The sequence below is a fragment of the Bos taurus genome, chromosome 4, assembly GCF_002263795.3.
Source record: "Bos taurus isolate L1 Dominette 01449 registration number 42190680 breed Hereford chromosome 4, ARS-UCD2.0, whole genome shotgun sequence".
Classification (NCBI taxonomy): Eukaryota; Metazoa; Chordata; class Mammalia; order Artiodactyla; family Bovidae; genus Bos; species Bos taurus.
In genome coordinates, this window is record NC_037331.1 from 92,194,598 (window position 1) to 92,212,493 (window position 17,896).

Here is a 17,896-nt window from a genome sequence, read left to right on the forward strand (position 1 = left end):
CAGTTCCAATTCTCCCTCCCAGCCTGGCACTAAGGCGTGGGAAGGGAGAGGGGCAGCCCTGGTGACCTTCTGCCCAGGTGGCGCTCGGGCAGGGCCTTCCCCATCCCGTCTCCGCCTGAGTGGGGGAATGGTCCTGGCACCAGCTCCAGGTGCTCCCCTGCTGCGGTTTCTCTCCTGGTGCTGTGCTCCCCGTCCAGAGTTCTGTTTGATGTCGTGTGTTCCTTTGCTGAGGCCTGGAGGCTTGGAGAGAAAGCGCTGTTCTTGAGCTTCTGAAAACCTGGGGTATAAACTATTACCTTTCCTCTGAGCTCCTTGACCTTCAATCTGTGCTGTGGCCAGAAACACGTGCAGCCACCTGGCTTCATCCGTAAGGGGTGTACCTTCTGTCCCAGCAGCGGTGGCCCCTGTTCTCCCAAAGGCTCCCAGCAGGTGTCCGCCCTATGCCACCTCCTCAAGCCAGATCGTCTGTCACTGTCCCTGAGGCTGTTTATAAATAAGAGGTCACACCTTCCAGCAGAACTGCCTTATTGCAGCAGGAGAGGCCAGCAGTGGTTTAGATATGGGCACTAAGTGCATCCCGCCCCCCCATATTTTGATTATTTTCCTTTCCTAGGTCTCTAACCTAGGTCACGTTTTTGGCTTCATAATTGCAGCTGCAGTTTGAATTTGGGGGAAATCTAATTCAGACATCAAAATGTGACATAGTTTGTGGCCTGTCACAGGTGACCACCATCGATGATAAATATCTGCAACATCAATGATTGAAACAAAGAGAAAGAAAACGCAGTCTGCTTTGGTTAGTGAGCACCCATATTGTATACAGTGCTGTCCTTGAGTACACAGGCGTGTGAAGGGTGAGATTTTGTCTTCAAGAATCTTGCAGACTACTTTGTAGAATGAAAGATGACTGAGATTTTGAGCATGGGTAATTGTGTCAGTGATAATAATGATACAGTAATAAGAGCTAAAATGTATTGAACCTTTCCATGTGTCAGGCATGTTACTAAATATTTGCCGTAATAATCTCCCCTAATTCCACCAACAGGCACTTGAAGTATGTTTTACAAATAGGACAACTGAGGCTTTGAGTGGGCTCAGTCACTGGGCTTTGGTCACAGATCTAATAAATGACAGCTAGGATGTGAATCCAGGTCTGTCTGGCTTCAGACACCTAATATTTCATCAAGATTCTGTTTTTTTTCTGTCTCCCATTCTGAATGAAATACTGATGGTACTATTGTCCCAAATATAACCAGAGGACAGAGGGGGAAGCTTATTTGAAGAGGAAAATGACACCAAGTTAACACTTGTGAATTGGATGTGCAAGTCAGATAGTAAAGAGAAAATGTCTAGGCATCAGCCAGAACGGCTCTCAGGAGGCAGAATGGCTGGGGATATCAGTGTAATTTAGGTGAGAGAGCCATTTGTGTAAGTGATGATTGAAGCAGCGAGACTATAGGCCCTTACAGAGTGAGGAGTCCAAGACAAGGATTCATCCCACATCTTGGTGGAGTGGGGGGTGTTTCCCAAATATCTTACTTGGAACTCCCCTGGTGATCTTAATAATTTCCAGACTCTGTGACCAAGATCCCCTTCTCCACTGTTGCTGCCCTGATAGTGGTCGTTTTTCCCACCTCAGGTGAACTAAACACCTCCCCTCCTTCCACTTCTCTGTCCTGTCCTGCATTATCATCTAGTAGGTACTAGATCGCCCAGAGTCAGGGGACCATTCTTGCTGGACACCAGACCTCATGGGCCCCTTTTAATCACAAATTCTTCCTTTCTCCTGACACAGGTATCGAATGCCCCAGAGGAGCCCGGAACCTCCCAGGCTTGGTGCAGGAAGGGGAGCCATTCAGTGAGGAAGCAACGCTTTTCACCAAGGAGCTGGTGCTGCAGCGAGAGGTAGGGCATCTTCCAGTTGCTTCTTGGATGAGGAGGGTGGAGGGAGCGGGGCTCACTTGGTCTGGTGTTTTCCTGCAATGTCGGAGATCCGTCTGCCCCTTTCTCTGGCGATCCGCCTTGCACGTCCGTGACCCATTCTGTGTCTGCCCACATCCTGTTCCTGGAGCCCTGCTTCATTGACCATCCACCCGCCAATTGCTCCTCACCCTGGGTGTCCTGGGATGCGAGGTGAACGCTGGCTGACCCAGCCAGGATGCTGAGGCAGTGAGCCTTCGGCTCTGCGGTCTCCTCCTTGGTGAATCAGCCCAGAGCTGCCTGCCTCCAGCTGGATTTAGAAGCTTGACTAACCCTGTCAGGGGCCAATTTTCTTTGAACATTTATTTGTATCTTTGAGTAATTGCATTTTCTGTAGCGGGTTTTCTGACTTAATTTAATTGTATTTCTGTTTCTGCCTGTTGGGCTGGCTCTTGCAGGCAGGAGTGAGGCTGCTCAGCTGCCATGGTGCCCATCTACCTGCTAATTTCTCTCAAGTCATAGTCAACAGATCCATCTTCTTTCCAGGAGTATGCCTCTCACTCATTCTGCTAGGCAGGGCACAAAAAAGGAACAGTGGGAAGTGTGCTGGACTCAGGCTTAGGGTTTTAGATCTGCCTTTTTTTTTTTTAACAATCAAACCCACAGGGTACCTCCTGCTTTAATGCACTATCATATTTCATAACATAGTGAAAAAGATTATGGGGATCTTAGAGGTTATCTTGCTCATGGATCTTTGTAGATTCTTGGGAGCAATAGTGTGGGCTTCTTTGGGATGTTAAGTGGTACAAATACCTGTTTATAAGCTTTCACATCTCTCATATTGATTTGAAATGTCAGTGAATATATTAACGGGGGGGTGCTTAACCTCCTTAATTGTCTCATCAGTATCACATTGCCCTCTATTTCATGTGTGGTCAGATGCATTTGTTCGTGAAGAAGCAGTCCTTATGTTGGTATGCAAGGTGTCTTTCCCCGCTATTTTGCAACTGCACAGTGAGGCTGCATTGTTATCAATTAAAGATACCCCACTCCCCGCATGCCAGAGAAGTGTTTCCAGAATCCAAACACTCCTGTTGTCAGTAGCTATTGACATTTTTGACCCTATAGGAATTGAGTTAAAGGGGTGGATATTTTAGAATTTCCCTTCTGCAATATCCCCTTTGAATAAGGAACTGCAGAACTGTTTCATGTTGGAATAAGCAGGTGAGTCCACTCAAGGTCATGACTTGAAGACTGCACACAGGGAGCAGGAACAAAGGTTGGTTGGTTGGTTATGCTTTAGATGGGGGAGGAAATCCACTCACTGGGCTGCCTGAGACATTTGTTGGTAACGTCCTCATCACTTACTCTCTCAGTCACGTTTCTGTTCATTTCTCACCAGTACCCTCTTCCTGTTGTTTCACATCTTCTAAAGGTGCTTTCCCTTTTCTTTTTTAACTCTTGTTTCCCCAGCCACTTTTCTTCCTGATCATGTTTCTGGCCCGCTGGTGATATCCAAAAGCACAAAGGGCTCAAAGAGAATACTGACCACTGAAAGGAGGGGGTGGCCCAAAGCCCTTCTACCGTCTCATGGCTATTATGACCTGACCTTTGTCTGTGTGCTTGCTGATATTTGACTGTTGAAAAAGCTAAAGCGTTTTCCCCATCCTCTTTGGTGCCCCTGGCATCCTTAGTCTTATCCACGGTTGATACTGATCTTTCTTAGTTGGAGTGTCCCCATCTTTCATAGCCGTAAGTTGGGGATTCTTGATAGAGAGCCTCTCCACGTTTTCTTAGCTGCTTGGATGTATTGTTGGGCTGACGGGTTTGGAAGGTCTTTATCCAGAGGAAAGACAAGTATGGCCTAAACGGAGGATAACTTGGGATTCTGACTAAAGGAACCAGTTACAGCCTATTCTGGGCAGTTTCCTTCACAGTATATGAAAACTCCTTTCTGAACGGCATAGGAATGAAGAAGGGTTTTTATTTTGTTATAGGTTTGTTCACTAACTTTTGCCTGTATAGTATCCTCGTTTTTATTTCAGGAGTTGTCCTGGGGAGCGTTTCTCTTTGCCATCTTCCCTCTACCCCACAAGAATGCAGAAAAGCCTGATAGATTGGTCCTCAAGTGTAGAGGTCCTTCCCACCCTTAGGAGAAGGACCACGTGGTTGCCTGGGTGACTGAGCATGGGACCACAGACGTGCAGTGCATGTAACTCTCGCCTTCAGGGCAGTGTCCACTGAAGACTTCATTCCAGGAACTCTTCGGGGGCCAAACTGCTGCTGTGATGGCTGCAGTTGAATGGGTTTTCTTACCTTCTGCCTGTTCCCTTGGTAATCACATTTAGCTCAGTAAAACAGGTATGGTGATGCGATTGTCGTTGACCCTGCCACATCCCCCTCTTTTTATATATATATATGTTTTATTATCTTATTTTGGGCCAGCAGTTCTCCATCCCCTGCCTACCTTCCCCAGTCACTACAAATCTGATCTCAGAAAGGAGCAGCACTCGGGTCTTACGTTGATTTCACAGCACCTCCTGGGCCTCATGTGTGACCCCACAGAGGGAGGCATGGCCATCGAGCTGGACTCAGGAACCCAGAGACTGCCTTGAGAAGGATGTGAAGTAGGGGAGAGACTGTGTAATAAACACCCTAGCAGGGAGCAGACAAAAAGCTCAAGTACAGGGCACTTGGCCCTGAAAAGTGTCTCCTTATTTATGAGGTGCACTGTCCTGGCTTTGGATCGATGGGGCAGGAAGTGCTGCCTGTCTCTTTCCCAGTTTCAGGTGGAGACAGACTTGCAGTTTTTGCATCCCATATCTTCTTGTGGAGCCTGCACTGTCACACACAAGACCCCTCTCATTTCAGCCAGCCCCCATTATCTTTAGACCTGAGCACCCTGCTTTGCCAAAATGTGTTTTTACAATGACACTCATCAGGAGAGAGTGCCTGGCATTTTTGGCCATCCTGCAGCTCATTTTCCTCAGTGTCTCCCTGCCACCTCTCGTTGCCTTTCTTCTTTTTTTCCATCTTTCTTCATGGCCCTTCTCCTCAGCCGTTGGTTCCTCTTGGCATTTGTTCCTTTCCCTGAGTCGGGAGCCTGGCAGGACTGTTCAGGTCAATGGTCTGGGTGTCCTGGTGGTGCTGCCAGCTTCAGGGCATTAACTGTAGGCTAGACACCACGTTGTTACCTAGTTCTCTTTGTGACCTGGAAGGCCACAGCAGCTCAGGAACTCTCAAAGGACTTCAGCTGTTCTTCCCAGCCTCACTCATTTGGTGTAGAGCAGGGGTGGGCAAGCCCGGCCCACTGCCAGTTTTATAAATAAAGCTTTATTGAAACACAACCACACTAACCTTTTTACATACTGTCTATGGGTCCTTGCATGTTATAACAGCAAGGTTGAGTGGTTCCAACAGTGTATATGGTCCGCAAAGCCTAGAATACTTACTGTCTTTTTATCAAACGTGTTTGCTGACTGTACTACACAGGTTTTGCTGGATTGGGTTTAAATGGCTGGGTATAGCCCTGAAAATGGATTTGTTCTCATGTCCCCTGTCTTTGAGGCTGGACCACTTCTGGATCACACAACATGAGATCATTGTGTCCCATTGGACAGCATGTGCTTGGTGACACCCCCTCTGCCAGGCATCCCCCCACCCCCCAAATACAGCTGCCTCTTTCAGGCAATTCCCTGCCACACTGCCAAGGACAGGAAGATCCAGTGTAATTTCCCAGATGGAGAATTGTGCCCATTGCTAGCATCTTCCCAGAAGTAGTGGTGAGAGAGAGCATTAGATAACCAACCAGCTTAAAAGTGCAAACTCCAAGGTTTTCACACTCCAGTTATCTTGTGGTCCTGGGTAAGTGATTCTTTCCTGCCTTGGCATTGCTGTCTAAAACATTGATCCAGCAATCCCGGGTCATCCTCTTCTTTCTGAGGCTCTTCCTGTGAGTTAAACAGTCATTGGGGAATCTCTCCACACCTTTGTGTCAGAAGGCCAGCTAGCTAGCTCTCACTCACTCACCCGCTGCTGCCGCTGCAGCAGGAGAACCTACACTGTTAGAGAGGGGACCAGAAGGTATTATTAAAAGAGATCAGCACCACAGTTGAACCCTCTTCACAGTTTCTGGCTGTAGGAAGGCAGTTCCCAGGGGGATGGGGGCATCATTTCCAAGGCCTTTCTGAATGACCCCTTTGTCCTGAGCTCTCCAAAATTGCCCTTTGCTGCTGCCTGGAAAATGACATCCTCATGCTGGAGAGTAAGCCGAAAGCTCCGGCTGCTGCCCTGACCTATTTCCCTTCTTCCTGCCAGCATCCACAGGGAGGCTGTCCCCCTGGGGAGCTCATTCTGCAGGCTGCAGTGGCCAGGGCTCAGACCTGGATTCCCTCCCTCCCACTACCCCTGCTTTTAAAAAAAAAAAAGAAAGAAAAATACACAGAAGCATCACAAGCAACTGTTGCTGTTTGAAGAGCAAGTATTTATGTTTCAGAAAAATGTGGGCTCGGCATTGAATATTGGTGTCTTTATTTACAGAGGGGTTTGTCTGGGAAAGAACACTTAATTAAAAGGAAAGTGGTTCCTTCTCCTTTGTTTTAGCACCAAATGTACTGCGTCTGGTCTGTAAAAGGTAAACCAGTCTAAGCAGTTCACCGCTGATCAAAATAGTGTTTTCCCTCATGCCCTGTCTTTCCCCAAAGTTCTTGGTACCTGCCCTCTTGCCCTTCCTTTCCCATCTGTCCAAGCAGGCCCCCTCCCTGTCCAGGAGACAAATGTAAAGAGGAACAGTAACCACGTTACTTCTCTGGATCAAAGCTATGAGAATGGTTCAAGCCACAGGAAGTCTACCAGGGTGGAAGATACCCACAACTCTCCAGCTCTTATCAGTGCCTTGCCCCTTGGTAGCCCTCGCTGAGCTAGAAAGAATAACCTGCTGGGAAAGCAAGCCAGCCATCCGGCAATGTTGCACTTATTTATACAAAGACACCCTATTCTAAATTATCTCTACCACTGCCCAGGAAAGAGCAAAGACAGCAAGGCCAGCTTTCTAAACACCTCTGTTATCCCCCAAGGCATTAAAGGCTATTGGGAGGGCTGAGGTTTTTTCTCACCTCCCCCACACATTCTTGACAGTTCATCACCCACCAGGGGTCTTTCCTTTTTTTTTTTTTCCAATTAATTTAAGGCTATTTTCTTTGATGGGGGCTCAAGTAAAGATTTTCTGTCTTAATAGTGATCAATTTTATATAGCATTTTCTAGTGTAAAAGCACTTTCTTATATAATACTTTGTTTTAATGTCACAGCAAACCTATAAGAAAAATATTATCCCCAGATTTACAATTCTAGAAACTAAGATGTAGAGTGAACTGCCTCTATTCACAGAGCTTATTGTAGGACAAATATCAATACCAAAATTCAAATGTCTGCATTCCCAAATGAGTGTTTTTTCTCCCCGAATTTTGCCAGTTTTGCTATTATAAGGTAGTTATTCTTTTTAGCCATGTTGTATATTCCTGAGCCTTCAAATATCTGGAACTAATAAATTTGTAGAGAATCTGCCTGGAGATCCAACACTGGTTGAGTGGTCAGAGTCTCTAAGGCTGACTCTGGGGGCTCACAACTGCAGAGGGGCCATGCCTTCCCGAATTGCTGACTCTCCCTCCTCTTGTCATAGTTCTTGTATCATTTAGCTGCTTGATTCCTGCTTCATCCTTTGTTTGGCCTTAGTGGGCCTTAATTTTTGTATAATTTCTCGCTGACCTGCCTTGCTTCGTATCAGTTTGATCATGTATGTCCATATTTCTATTTTTAACCTTTCTCAAAAGATGCATCGTTTATAAATATGTAACTCCCCATTGCCTCTGGGATGAAGTTTAATCTCCTTAGTTTACATGTATCTTTGATAACCTCTGAACTTCAGGTATCTCCACTATTCATTTCAATCTGCACCTCATCACAACTGACATTATAATTCACAATTCCCCATATGTAACATTTAATTCCATATCTCCCATCTGTGAGGTCAACTTAAGCTCTCCACCCAGTATATCAACCACCCCCTTCTTTTGCTCTCTTATTCCCATCTATCCATCCAGATATACCCCCTTCTCTCTCTTTAGCACTCCCTGGATCTCTCAGGCTGGGCAGATGGCTTTCCTTTAGTCCCCAGAGTGCTGTGTCCATACAGACATCTGTCATGTACTGGCCAGTGATGTTGAAGTGATCTATGTTGGTCTCCCCAGTATATTGTTAGTTCCTCAAGAACAAGAAGGAAAGGAAATGGCAGAAGGAGAAGGAAATGGCAACCCACTCCAGTATTCTTGCCTGGAAAAGAATACTGGAGCCTGGCGGAGCCTGGTAGATTACCGTCCATGGGGTCGCAAAGAGTCGGACATGACTGAGCGCCTTCGCTCCTTCACTTCACAAGGACAAGAAGTGTGCTTTCTGCCTTTGTGTTCTTTGTATCTTGCCTCATGTGTAAGAGAATCTCAACTGATAAATGTTCATTAAATCAACTTATTGATTCCCTGTGACTTAATTCTAGAGACTGGGAAAAAGACCTGTTCTTGTCTGTTCCGGTTCTTCAGGAAAGCTCTCTAAGCTTAACATTTGTGGGGTGGAGAGGAAGTCTTTGGAGTATTGAGGTCGGACATACAGCTGCTAATTTAGGATCTTCTCATAGAAGAAGTCCATTACTCAGACCTGACTGTGTGGTTTCTAGGGGACTCTGACCTCCTTTGGTCTCCCCGTCTGTCAGATAGGGTAATGAGATAATGGTATTTGAGTGTTTTTTTGTTTGTTTGCCTTGTTTTTAATTCCAGTGTTCAAATAGAAAGCATTATGTCCTTCCCCACTCTCCTAATAGATGCTGCTTGTCTCTTTCCCTCCCTGGTGGTTTCCATCCTCTGCTTTTGTTGATCTAACTGCTAACTGAGGTGAAGGGTTTATTTTGAAGTTCATATTTCTGTTCAAGGATAGGCTGTAAGCACCGTGTGAATACCAGGCTGCCCACTTACAGCTCCTTCATTTATGGGCTCCTGACTCTTGCCAAATTATCTCTAAAAGCTCTAGGAGGAGGGCCCTCAGTTCTCGTTCTAGTCCCATTCAATGAAAATGGCATCAAAATGCAAAGAGGTGAGGCTAAATATAATGAAGAATGTCACATTGCCCTTTTCTCCCTCCTCCCCCGCCCCCCCCAGCTACTGGCCTCCCCCTCCCACCCCCACCCCCCACCCCCCGTTGGCTTTTAAACTCCTTGGGAGCCAGTCACCAGTTGCCTTCCCCAAGCAAACTCAGCAGCGTGCACTGATGGGAGCCAGCAGTGTGCTGGCTCCAGTGGGATTCCTCTCAGCAAAGCTGCTGGCTCAGCTGGCTGTTGTCTGTTTCCCTATTCTTCTGCCTGGAACTTTCATAGCTAGTCAAGCATAGAATTGCATCCATTCTTCTGAAATAGCTGCTGGGCCTAATTCTTCATTGGCTTGGCCAAGATCCTATTACCTGTAATTATGTCATACAGCCCGACTGGTATAGGTTTGATAGGCCTCACTGCCCTCCAGAGGCTAGTGTTTGCATCCCAGGCTGGCTGTTGGGATGGTGGGGCGGGGCAGAGGGCGGGTGGGGGGCAGAATAAAAGTTAGGTCCACGAGAGATGCGGCCTCCTTATAGCCTCTACGTGGGGTATATATGTGTGTGTGGGAAGCTCTCAAGGATGCCATTGTATCTCAGGGAAGACAATCCTTTTCAGCAGAGAGACTCTTCCTTTCCCTGGATAACGGGTCCTTACTATGGTGAACTCTTCCTTGATAAACTTTTCTGTTTTTTCTGCCACTTTAGTTTGGTTTTTCTTACTATTCCTTCCAGTGCAAGAAAAGTAGAGGTGTAGACCTAACAAATTGTTTCCTCCCTAAGCAGAAGCCTTGGCAGTGCTAGGGCAGTCCCTGGCACTGGTTTTTCCTTTCCATCTTTAGTCGAACCCAAATCAGTCCCAGAGTAAAGATGTGAAAGGCTCAAACATGACTTCCTCTTGCATCTTTCTGCTGCAATAGTCCATAGTCCTTACTTTGAACCTTATCTAAATTGAGGCTTGGAAGTGAGTTATAGTGGGCAGTGATTGCCACTGGAGAATGCATTTACTGGTTCACTAACAGATTATCACTACAAACATAAGGTCGTGAAAATCCTTCAAACAGCCTTGCTAAGCAGAACCCCTGCCACCTATGGTATTCGATACTATCTGCCTGCCTGACATAAAATGATGTTCTTTATGAGCCATCCCTGTGGAACACGGCTATTGCCAGGCACGTTCAGCCTCCTGGTCGGCCTTCTGTAGAGCTGTGGAGAGCCTCTGGCCTGGAACAAATGGAGAATTGCTATCAGGAGGTAAGAGACTGCTGGGCTCCTCAGAGGTAAAAGTGCCGGTGAGCTGGGTGACATTTATTTTAATTTAGATTTCTCTTACCTCTTCAATCATCCTGGGGGTTCACTGCTTCTAAGCTTTGGTTACAATTCTCTTTAAAAAAAAAAAAAAGGTGGCATGGGGTGGTGGGGGAGTAACATTCTTAATGACAAAGGGCTAAAGAAAAGGGACTTGGAATTAGCATTTTTCAGGTGAAATCCCTTCTTATGAAGTCTGTCCACTTCTTTCTGGAAGCCTCATTTGGGAAATAGTTCTGTTTCATTCATATCTCTTGACCAGCCTGTTGTGTTCACTTTCCACACAAGAGATGGCCTTGTGCAGACTTGCCCCGTCTGTTTCCAGAAGAACTTCACCTCAGACCCTGACACCTTGGCCCACGCCCATGTAGACCTGAGTGTGAGCCTTCAAGCTGGCATGTTCAGGGGTCTTCAGGCCTCACGCCTCCCTGTTCTCTTTGTCCTAACTATTCCCAGACACCCACTGCCTGAATGTCCATCATTTCTCTTTGGAATTATATGATTCAACTGATGCCATTTTAAAGCCCGTCTCCTCATAGACAATAGCAGGACTGTCCGCCGAGGGGAAGCAGCTTGTGGGTTGCATTTGCTCTCCAGGTAGTATCGGTACTAACGTTCTAACATTTCACATGCGACTCCCCCCAGGGCATAGCCCTGACTGCTCTGGTGGATGAACCAACATCAACACCATCCTCTTCTTGCCTTTAGCACGCCCACTCCCTGTGTCTATTGCCAAGGACTGGACGAGATCCTACGGGTTCCAAACCTGGCTTTAGTAATGAACTTCCCACTTGCCGCTCCACCCGTGACCGTTTCTGGTCAGCTAAACTTAAATGGATTTTGAAAATGAAAGTGACCAATGGTCTGTTATGAAACGCGGTGATGCATGAAATAAGATTATGAGCAAGCTTGAGAATTAACAGCAGAGATCCCCTAACCTGGTCTGAACAGCATGTCTCACATATTCAGTGAGGATAAGCTCATTCTTTAGACCCATCTCCTGAACACTGAAGGACATCTTTCCCTTCCTGGCCACTTAACAAAGACTGTTAGTAACATGAGCAGAGTCAGACCTGGGTGCTCATTCTAGCTTCACCATTTATTGTGCGACCTTGGACATGATCCTTAGCACCTGTAAAACCTCGGCAATCTCAGCAAGTAATAGATTCTATTATCAGTATCAGTATTCAGTAGAATTCAGTAACCCCAATGGTGCCCCGGGGGTTGTGCAGTGCAGCCATCCTACTAAACCTAAACCCTTAGCTCTCTGGGTACCTCTCCGTAGGGTTACCATGGATATAATGGATATTTGCAGTGTGCCCAGCGCTGGTGCCCTGGTAGATAGGAGATTCTCAGTGAGCAACAGCTCACAACATCTTTTATATTGTTCACGAGAATTCTCACCGAGTTGAGCTAAATCTAGGATTGGAACCTCACTGAGGACAAGCCACCAGAGCCAAGGCAGGCAGGATGGACTGGACACAGGCCTGTGTGTTGGGAGCATTTAAGTAGAATCAGGGGTCAGCCAGTCTCTTTTCTATAAAGAAAAGTCTGGGTCTTTTTGCTACTGCTTCCACATCCTCCTGCACATTAGAACAACTTCTTCCAGGCGCATTGTGTGCAGTGGAAACACTAATGCTCAGAAGTCCTAAACCTACAAACAGAGCCTCTTCTCAACTTGATTGTGGACCAAAGATAAGCCACCTGTCACCAGCAGGGGAAGCTAGGACTCCACATATGTCCTATGGACATCTAAGGAGTGGCTTGAGGAACTGTGCCATGCACCCCGACTGCCATGGGGTATTTGGAGAGTGATCTGCCATGCTTTCTCTGTTTATACTGGACTCTGACCTTACTCATTTCCCAGTGTCACTGGGACTCGAAAATGAGGGCTACCAGGATGACTTATTTAGAGCCTGGCTGGTCCATGCTTCCTTATGCTCTGATGTAGCAGTGGTCTTTTTTGTCTCAATATCACCTTACCATGACCATAGTCATCTGACTACCATGAATTTATCTTTGATCTGGGTAAAGTTGGATTGCTAGAGGGAGTGGAATGCCAGGCAGGAGCTCTGAAGAAAGATCCAGGCGTTATCCAGAATTGAAAGGGACAAGAAAAGGACCCACGACAAATCCTTTAGGACATTGAGTGCACCAAGAACAAAAGCTGTCCATTGAACCAGGAATGAGAGGTGAATGTGAAGCCGCACAGTGAAACTATGTCATTTTTCATTCCAGGTTAGCCTAATGCCTTCCCCTTCTCCCTGTCCCTTCTCTTGATGCAATGGATTTCCTTGTAACAGTTACCAGAAAAGGATCTTGGCACTGAACGTATACCTAGAGGTGGAAGATCATGCAAATAAGACCAGCAGGTCCGTCCTTCCCCGCCAGAGCCTTCCATAGGCCACTGCACTTCAGAACCTCTCCAGTGCTTGCAGCGCTGGGCGGCCGTTGCCGCTCCAGTTAAATCAATCTAAAACTACTGACCCAGGGTTTTTACAGCAGTGCTGCAACGTTACATGAGGAGATCCAACACATAGTCCATTACCACTGATTGGATATGGATTTTTGGCCTGGCCACTTGCCACTTGGTAATTTTAGAATAGGGTCACTTTCGGAGTTGGAAGATGCCTTGTAGGAGGATACTGGTGTTTGCTAAATAGTTGTTTCTTATCTTCATGCCCTCTTGCAGCCACGCTCTCACTCCTCCGGGTGGGGCCGGCTGTCTCTCTTGTCTGCCTGGCAGAGTTGGCCGGGGCTCATCCTTCATCAGCTTACAGGGCTGCAGACGTGGCCGTTTGTAAACGCCCAGGGTGCACTTAACCACCTCCTCTTCCTAATCTCAGCACTTCCACTCTAAACACATCAGCAGCTTTGTAACTTGCATTCTATTTCGCTCTATGTTGTGGGCCTTCAGGTATTTGTGGGAGGAAGGTGGGGAGACTGGCGAACTGTGCTGTCATTGATTTCGGAATTATACAATCACAGCCTGAGTCACTGTCCCTGGAGAATCATGCCAAGAGCTCCCGGCAGGGCTCTTGCTGCTTTCACGCGTGGCTTTTTATGGTTGGCTTCTGCTTTGTATTTGTCATGTGACTGCCTCCCAGCCTTGGTTTCACCATTTGCAGAATGGGAGCACTTCACCCTGTTCCACCTGGAGAATGCTGAAAGGCATGGGGTAAGGTTCCTGGGGAGTCCCCAGTTATTCCCATGTATGTAGAAAAGGGTTGCCAGGCCCCCAATGACAGATAACCACCCACAAGCTGAGGGCACTCTGTGACCTGGAGAGGGACCTCTGATTGTACAGTTTCTTCCCTCATCTGCCTCTGAACAGTTAGACCCAGTGGATGAAAGAAGAGAACTGTTGTTCCTGACCCTGAGGTCTGACCATCTTTGACCTCATTGAGCCAGCCTTGGGTAGAATTTCCCTTTTCCCTCTGCCATGCCATCTGTCTGTTAACATTGCTCCTTTCTTGACATGACTTTTGTTCCAGTAAGCACTGCTTCCTAAACAGCAGCTGTCCCCAAGTACTGAAGTGTTCTCAGTCTTCCTTAAAGCCGACTGGTTGGTCCAAGTCCTGAGAATCAGTCAGTCCGTGTGTGTCTTCCTGTTATGGGTTGATATGCCTGTCTGTGATACCAGCGTGCCCTGTTTTCTGCTTCACGGGGGAAGACTATTCACATATAAATAACATCGTCAAGCCTGTCTGCACACAATCCCAGGATCCAGATCTAGCCTCTCACCTTACGATCTTTTTGACACGTCTTTCAGCCTGGAGTGCTTCAAAGGTCAGGCTTGAACCCCAGAAGCCATCATTTTGTCATTATCAAGTATGACAACATATGTAACATTATGTAACGTGCAGGCTAGTTTCAACTTTATCTGCTGCCTGTCTAGTTTTTTTTCTTTTTTTGCGAGTTGACCCAGAGGTGGGGTTAGTACAGTGAAGCCAGAGTTTACTCTCGAAGCATTTGATTCTTGCTTCCCCATTCCAAATTGTAGTCAGCTGCTGAGGTAACCTAGCCAGACACCACTGGAGAATGGCAGCATCAGAAATTCATGAGACCTTGGGATCCGCAGCACCTCTCAACCCACAGACTTGAGGCCTCCTGTCAGGAGGAGCCATGTGGCTTCCTGTGCCCCAATGAGGCCTACCAAGCATGTGAGGTGTAGAGGGAGCCCCAAGGCCACTGTCCATGGCAGCACTGCTGGGGTGAGGAAGGGCCCTTGCTGACGATTTGCACGTGTCCCGAGCATCCATAACACCCCTTGACAGGAAGACCACCTCCAGGGAGGCCCTGCTTTCTCCTGGTGCCCAGACTTCTTCCATCTGTCCTTCTATCTCTCCTTCATCCTCCCCCTGGTGTTTCTGTAATTCATACAGTATCGTTGAGAAGTATTGAAGAGATCAATAGCAATTCACCTTTTCCTTCATTGATTAAGGTGGCAGCAAGGAAAAATGGCAGGCAGTCCTGATTCATTTACCATGAGCGATCTCTTTCCTACCAAGCCACCAGTGACCTCTTCTTCTGCCTGTTACTTTGCTGGTCTGCAGCTGGGACCACTCTTGTTTCTGGACTGCTGGAACAGGAATGAGAGAACCACTGGACTCAGCTCCTGTAACCAAAGCTGGGTGGGGATAGAGACTGGCTTTGAGGGGTTGGCCACGCGTGCTGTACTTTCAGCGGGAGCAACATGGCAACAGCTGATGGACGTTGCTGCCTCACCTAGCAGTTTCCTCCCCTTGTTCTTCCAAAGGGCACAGCTGCCTTGACTACCCGTTTTTCTACAGAGTAAACTGAGTATATGGAGTAAAAAACTGCCAACTGGCTGTGTTAGTGTGTTCTGTTCTCCTTCGGGGAACACCTACCTCTCACAAAATTCAAACCACCCCACCCAACCCCCAAGTACTTATGACGTCACTCACCTGGGGGCATCCCCCAGGGTCTTTAAATCCTTTAAGAGGGAGGCTGGCCCTGACTCTAGAGGCAGCGCTTGGCTCACCCAGCATCTTTTCCCCTTCTGTGTGGTGGTTTGAATTTTGTTGATTGTCCACCGCATACCCTTACACAGAAGCGTCTGTTGTCCACCATGCCTTGCGTAGTCACTAAGCCCTCTCAGCCCCTCTGCGGCACAAGCCAGTTCCAGAACGTCCAGTCTGTAGAGTTTGGGCCACCACGTGTCTGGATCTGCTCCTGCTGTGACCTCCACCACCCAGCAGAGGGATCCACTTACCTGGACGGGCACTTCGTGAGCGGTGTGAAGCCAGTGTTGCCAACTCACACTCTTTCGTGTCAGCCGGAGCACAGGGCCAGGCTTCTGCGGAGGAGCACTGCCACCACGGTCACACATCCTGAGTGCCTGCCCAGTGAGTTAAAGTCACTATTTTGGATGCCCCTCTCCCAGTGCGGGGATTTTGCTAGAAACCCAGTGCTGCTGTGTCAGGTAGCTCTGCAGTCAGCAGGTGCCAGACCCAGAGAAAGCAGCCCGCTCTCCATGAAGCTGGTTCATTACAGGCGAAACTGCGGCAGGACGATTGTTCTTTTCCTGTGGATCATTAATAAACCGCCCTGACCTGCACAGACAATTCCATCACCTTCCTCGGCTTCGTCAGACAGGTCTTCCTTTCCTCCCTTTCCGTCTAAACCTTTCAAAACGGCCGGGGAGGAGCAGAGGAGGGGGAAGACGTTCCACTTAATGCATGTTTTTCCCCTAAGCTGGAAAGCGGCCCCCTGTTTTCAGATGGTCTTGGCAGCCCATGGAGGGTTCAAGACTTGCCATGGGTGGGAAGTGCTAGTGGCTCAGCTCCTAATATTTGCAGCAAACTACAGAACAGGCCCAATTTGGAGACGAGGCAGCAAGTGCAGCAGATGGCAAATAGTCCTGCTCCACTGGGGCCCGATATGGGCACCATCTTCTCGCTTCAGCCAAGGCAGCCTCATTCCTGCTCTGCCAGAGTACCGAAAGCATTTCTGGTTTTTTAGAAACTTCTTTTTTAGGCAAAGATGGAAGAAGGCAGAGCAAACAAAATATGGGAAACTCAATCTAGTTAAAAACATTTCCCTGTCAAACAAACTAAAATAGAACTTTTCCTTTGTTAGGAAGAATTTAGAATAGAAATCTACATTTCTCCATAGAGCATTGAGTGCAAAAATAAAAAATGGATTATAAATAGAAATAAGCATGACCCATTCTGCTTCCAAGGACTTGAGCGTACAGCCTTCAGAATACTGAATTAGAGCATTTTATAGCTATGAGGCCTAGACGTTATATTGTCCAATCCATAGGGTTCACAGTAGTTGAGAACTGAGGCCGAAAGAAGGTCTTGGGCACATTCACACAGTAATTCATAGACCTGCATTCTCCACACTCTGATCACAGTGCTCTCACCTGCACTTCTGCAGTGCCTCCCAGACAACAGCCATACCACCTGTCCATCCCCTTGCAGTACAGGTAACCTTGGAGACTATGACATTGGCGGCCTATAAAAGGGAGTTAGGTGTATGTGACAGGCAGACAGAAGAGGCAAGCCTGTGTGTCGTCTACACTCGATTATTTTAGTGAGAAAGGAAAAGGAGCTAAGTCAGGAGGAAGTCTTCCAGACCCTCTGTGTTCTGTAAAGAAGACTCTCACTAGACAAGGGTGTCCAGAGAGCTGCACACAGGAGGGGAAGGCCTGCCAGCAAGGGAGGAGGCCAGGTACCGGACTCACCTGGAATTTTCCATTGCTTATCCTGACATGTGAATCGTAGAAAAGCTGCTTTCTTGCCAAAAACTGAGCTTCAGAAGAGCCCAAAATTTGTTTGTTTACTAAGAGAGGTGACAGTTAGGGGGTCAGATTTCCTAGCTGGATTGCCCTCGAGCTACTTGGCATACTAGGATTGCCCCTCAAGCTTGAGCTCTGTGTTCTGGTCCCATTCAGCCTGGGCACAGGGTAGTGCCTGGCTGCCCTCCCAGCATCCTGTGGTCTTAGACCTGCTCACTCTATGCTCACAGGAGGCCAGTCCAAAAGCCGTGTCCTGTTACCTTGGTCTGGGCTTCCCTCCACCTTATAGCTGAGGCCAGTTAGCTATCTTGGTAGCAGTGATGTCTGTTTGTCTTTCATGGGGTTGTCAAGTGGGGGAGGAACAAATTACATTTTCCGGCAATTTAATTAACTCTGATTTTTTTACCCCCTCTTCTTCCAAAGCACAGCTAAATGGAGCTAAACATACACACACGGGCTATATTTAGTCCTGATGGTGTGGCAGCGTGGGGAAGGCACTAACACAGAGGTTGATCTGCTACCTAGTAAACACAGGAAGGCGTCAGGGCTGGAGAACTCAGTAGTAATAATAAGCATTTATATGGTGCAATGACAACTTCGATACAGGGCATAATTTTCTGGGGATTGCTATTAATTGTGCTTCTGCCTGTGAACGGCCCCCTGGTGAGGGGCTTTGAACACCATGCAGAGTTAAGCTATATTAAACATCAATTAAAACAGTGTAAAATAGAATCGGAATAAAATATGCAAAGGTCAGAGTGGCTGTAAACATG

The 17,896-nt window shown here is 47.4% G+C and overlaps 1 protein-coding gene across 1 annotated transcript in view; it reads left to right on the top strand.

Moving 5' to 3' along the window:
• SND1 (staphylococcal nuclease and tudor domain containing 1) overlaps window positions 1–17,896 on the top strand; it is a 422,171-nt gene that overhangs the window by 320,656 nt on the left and 83,619 nt on the right. The window contains 1 exon segment of the mRNA NM_205784.1: window positions 1,796–1,905. Coding sequence (NP_991353.1) covers window positions 1,796–1,905 — 110 coding nt within the window.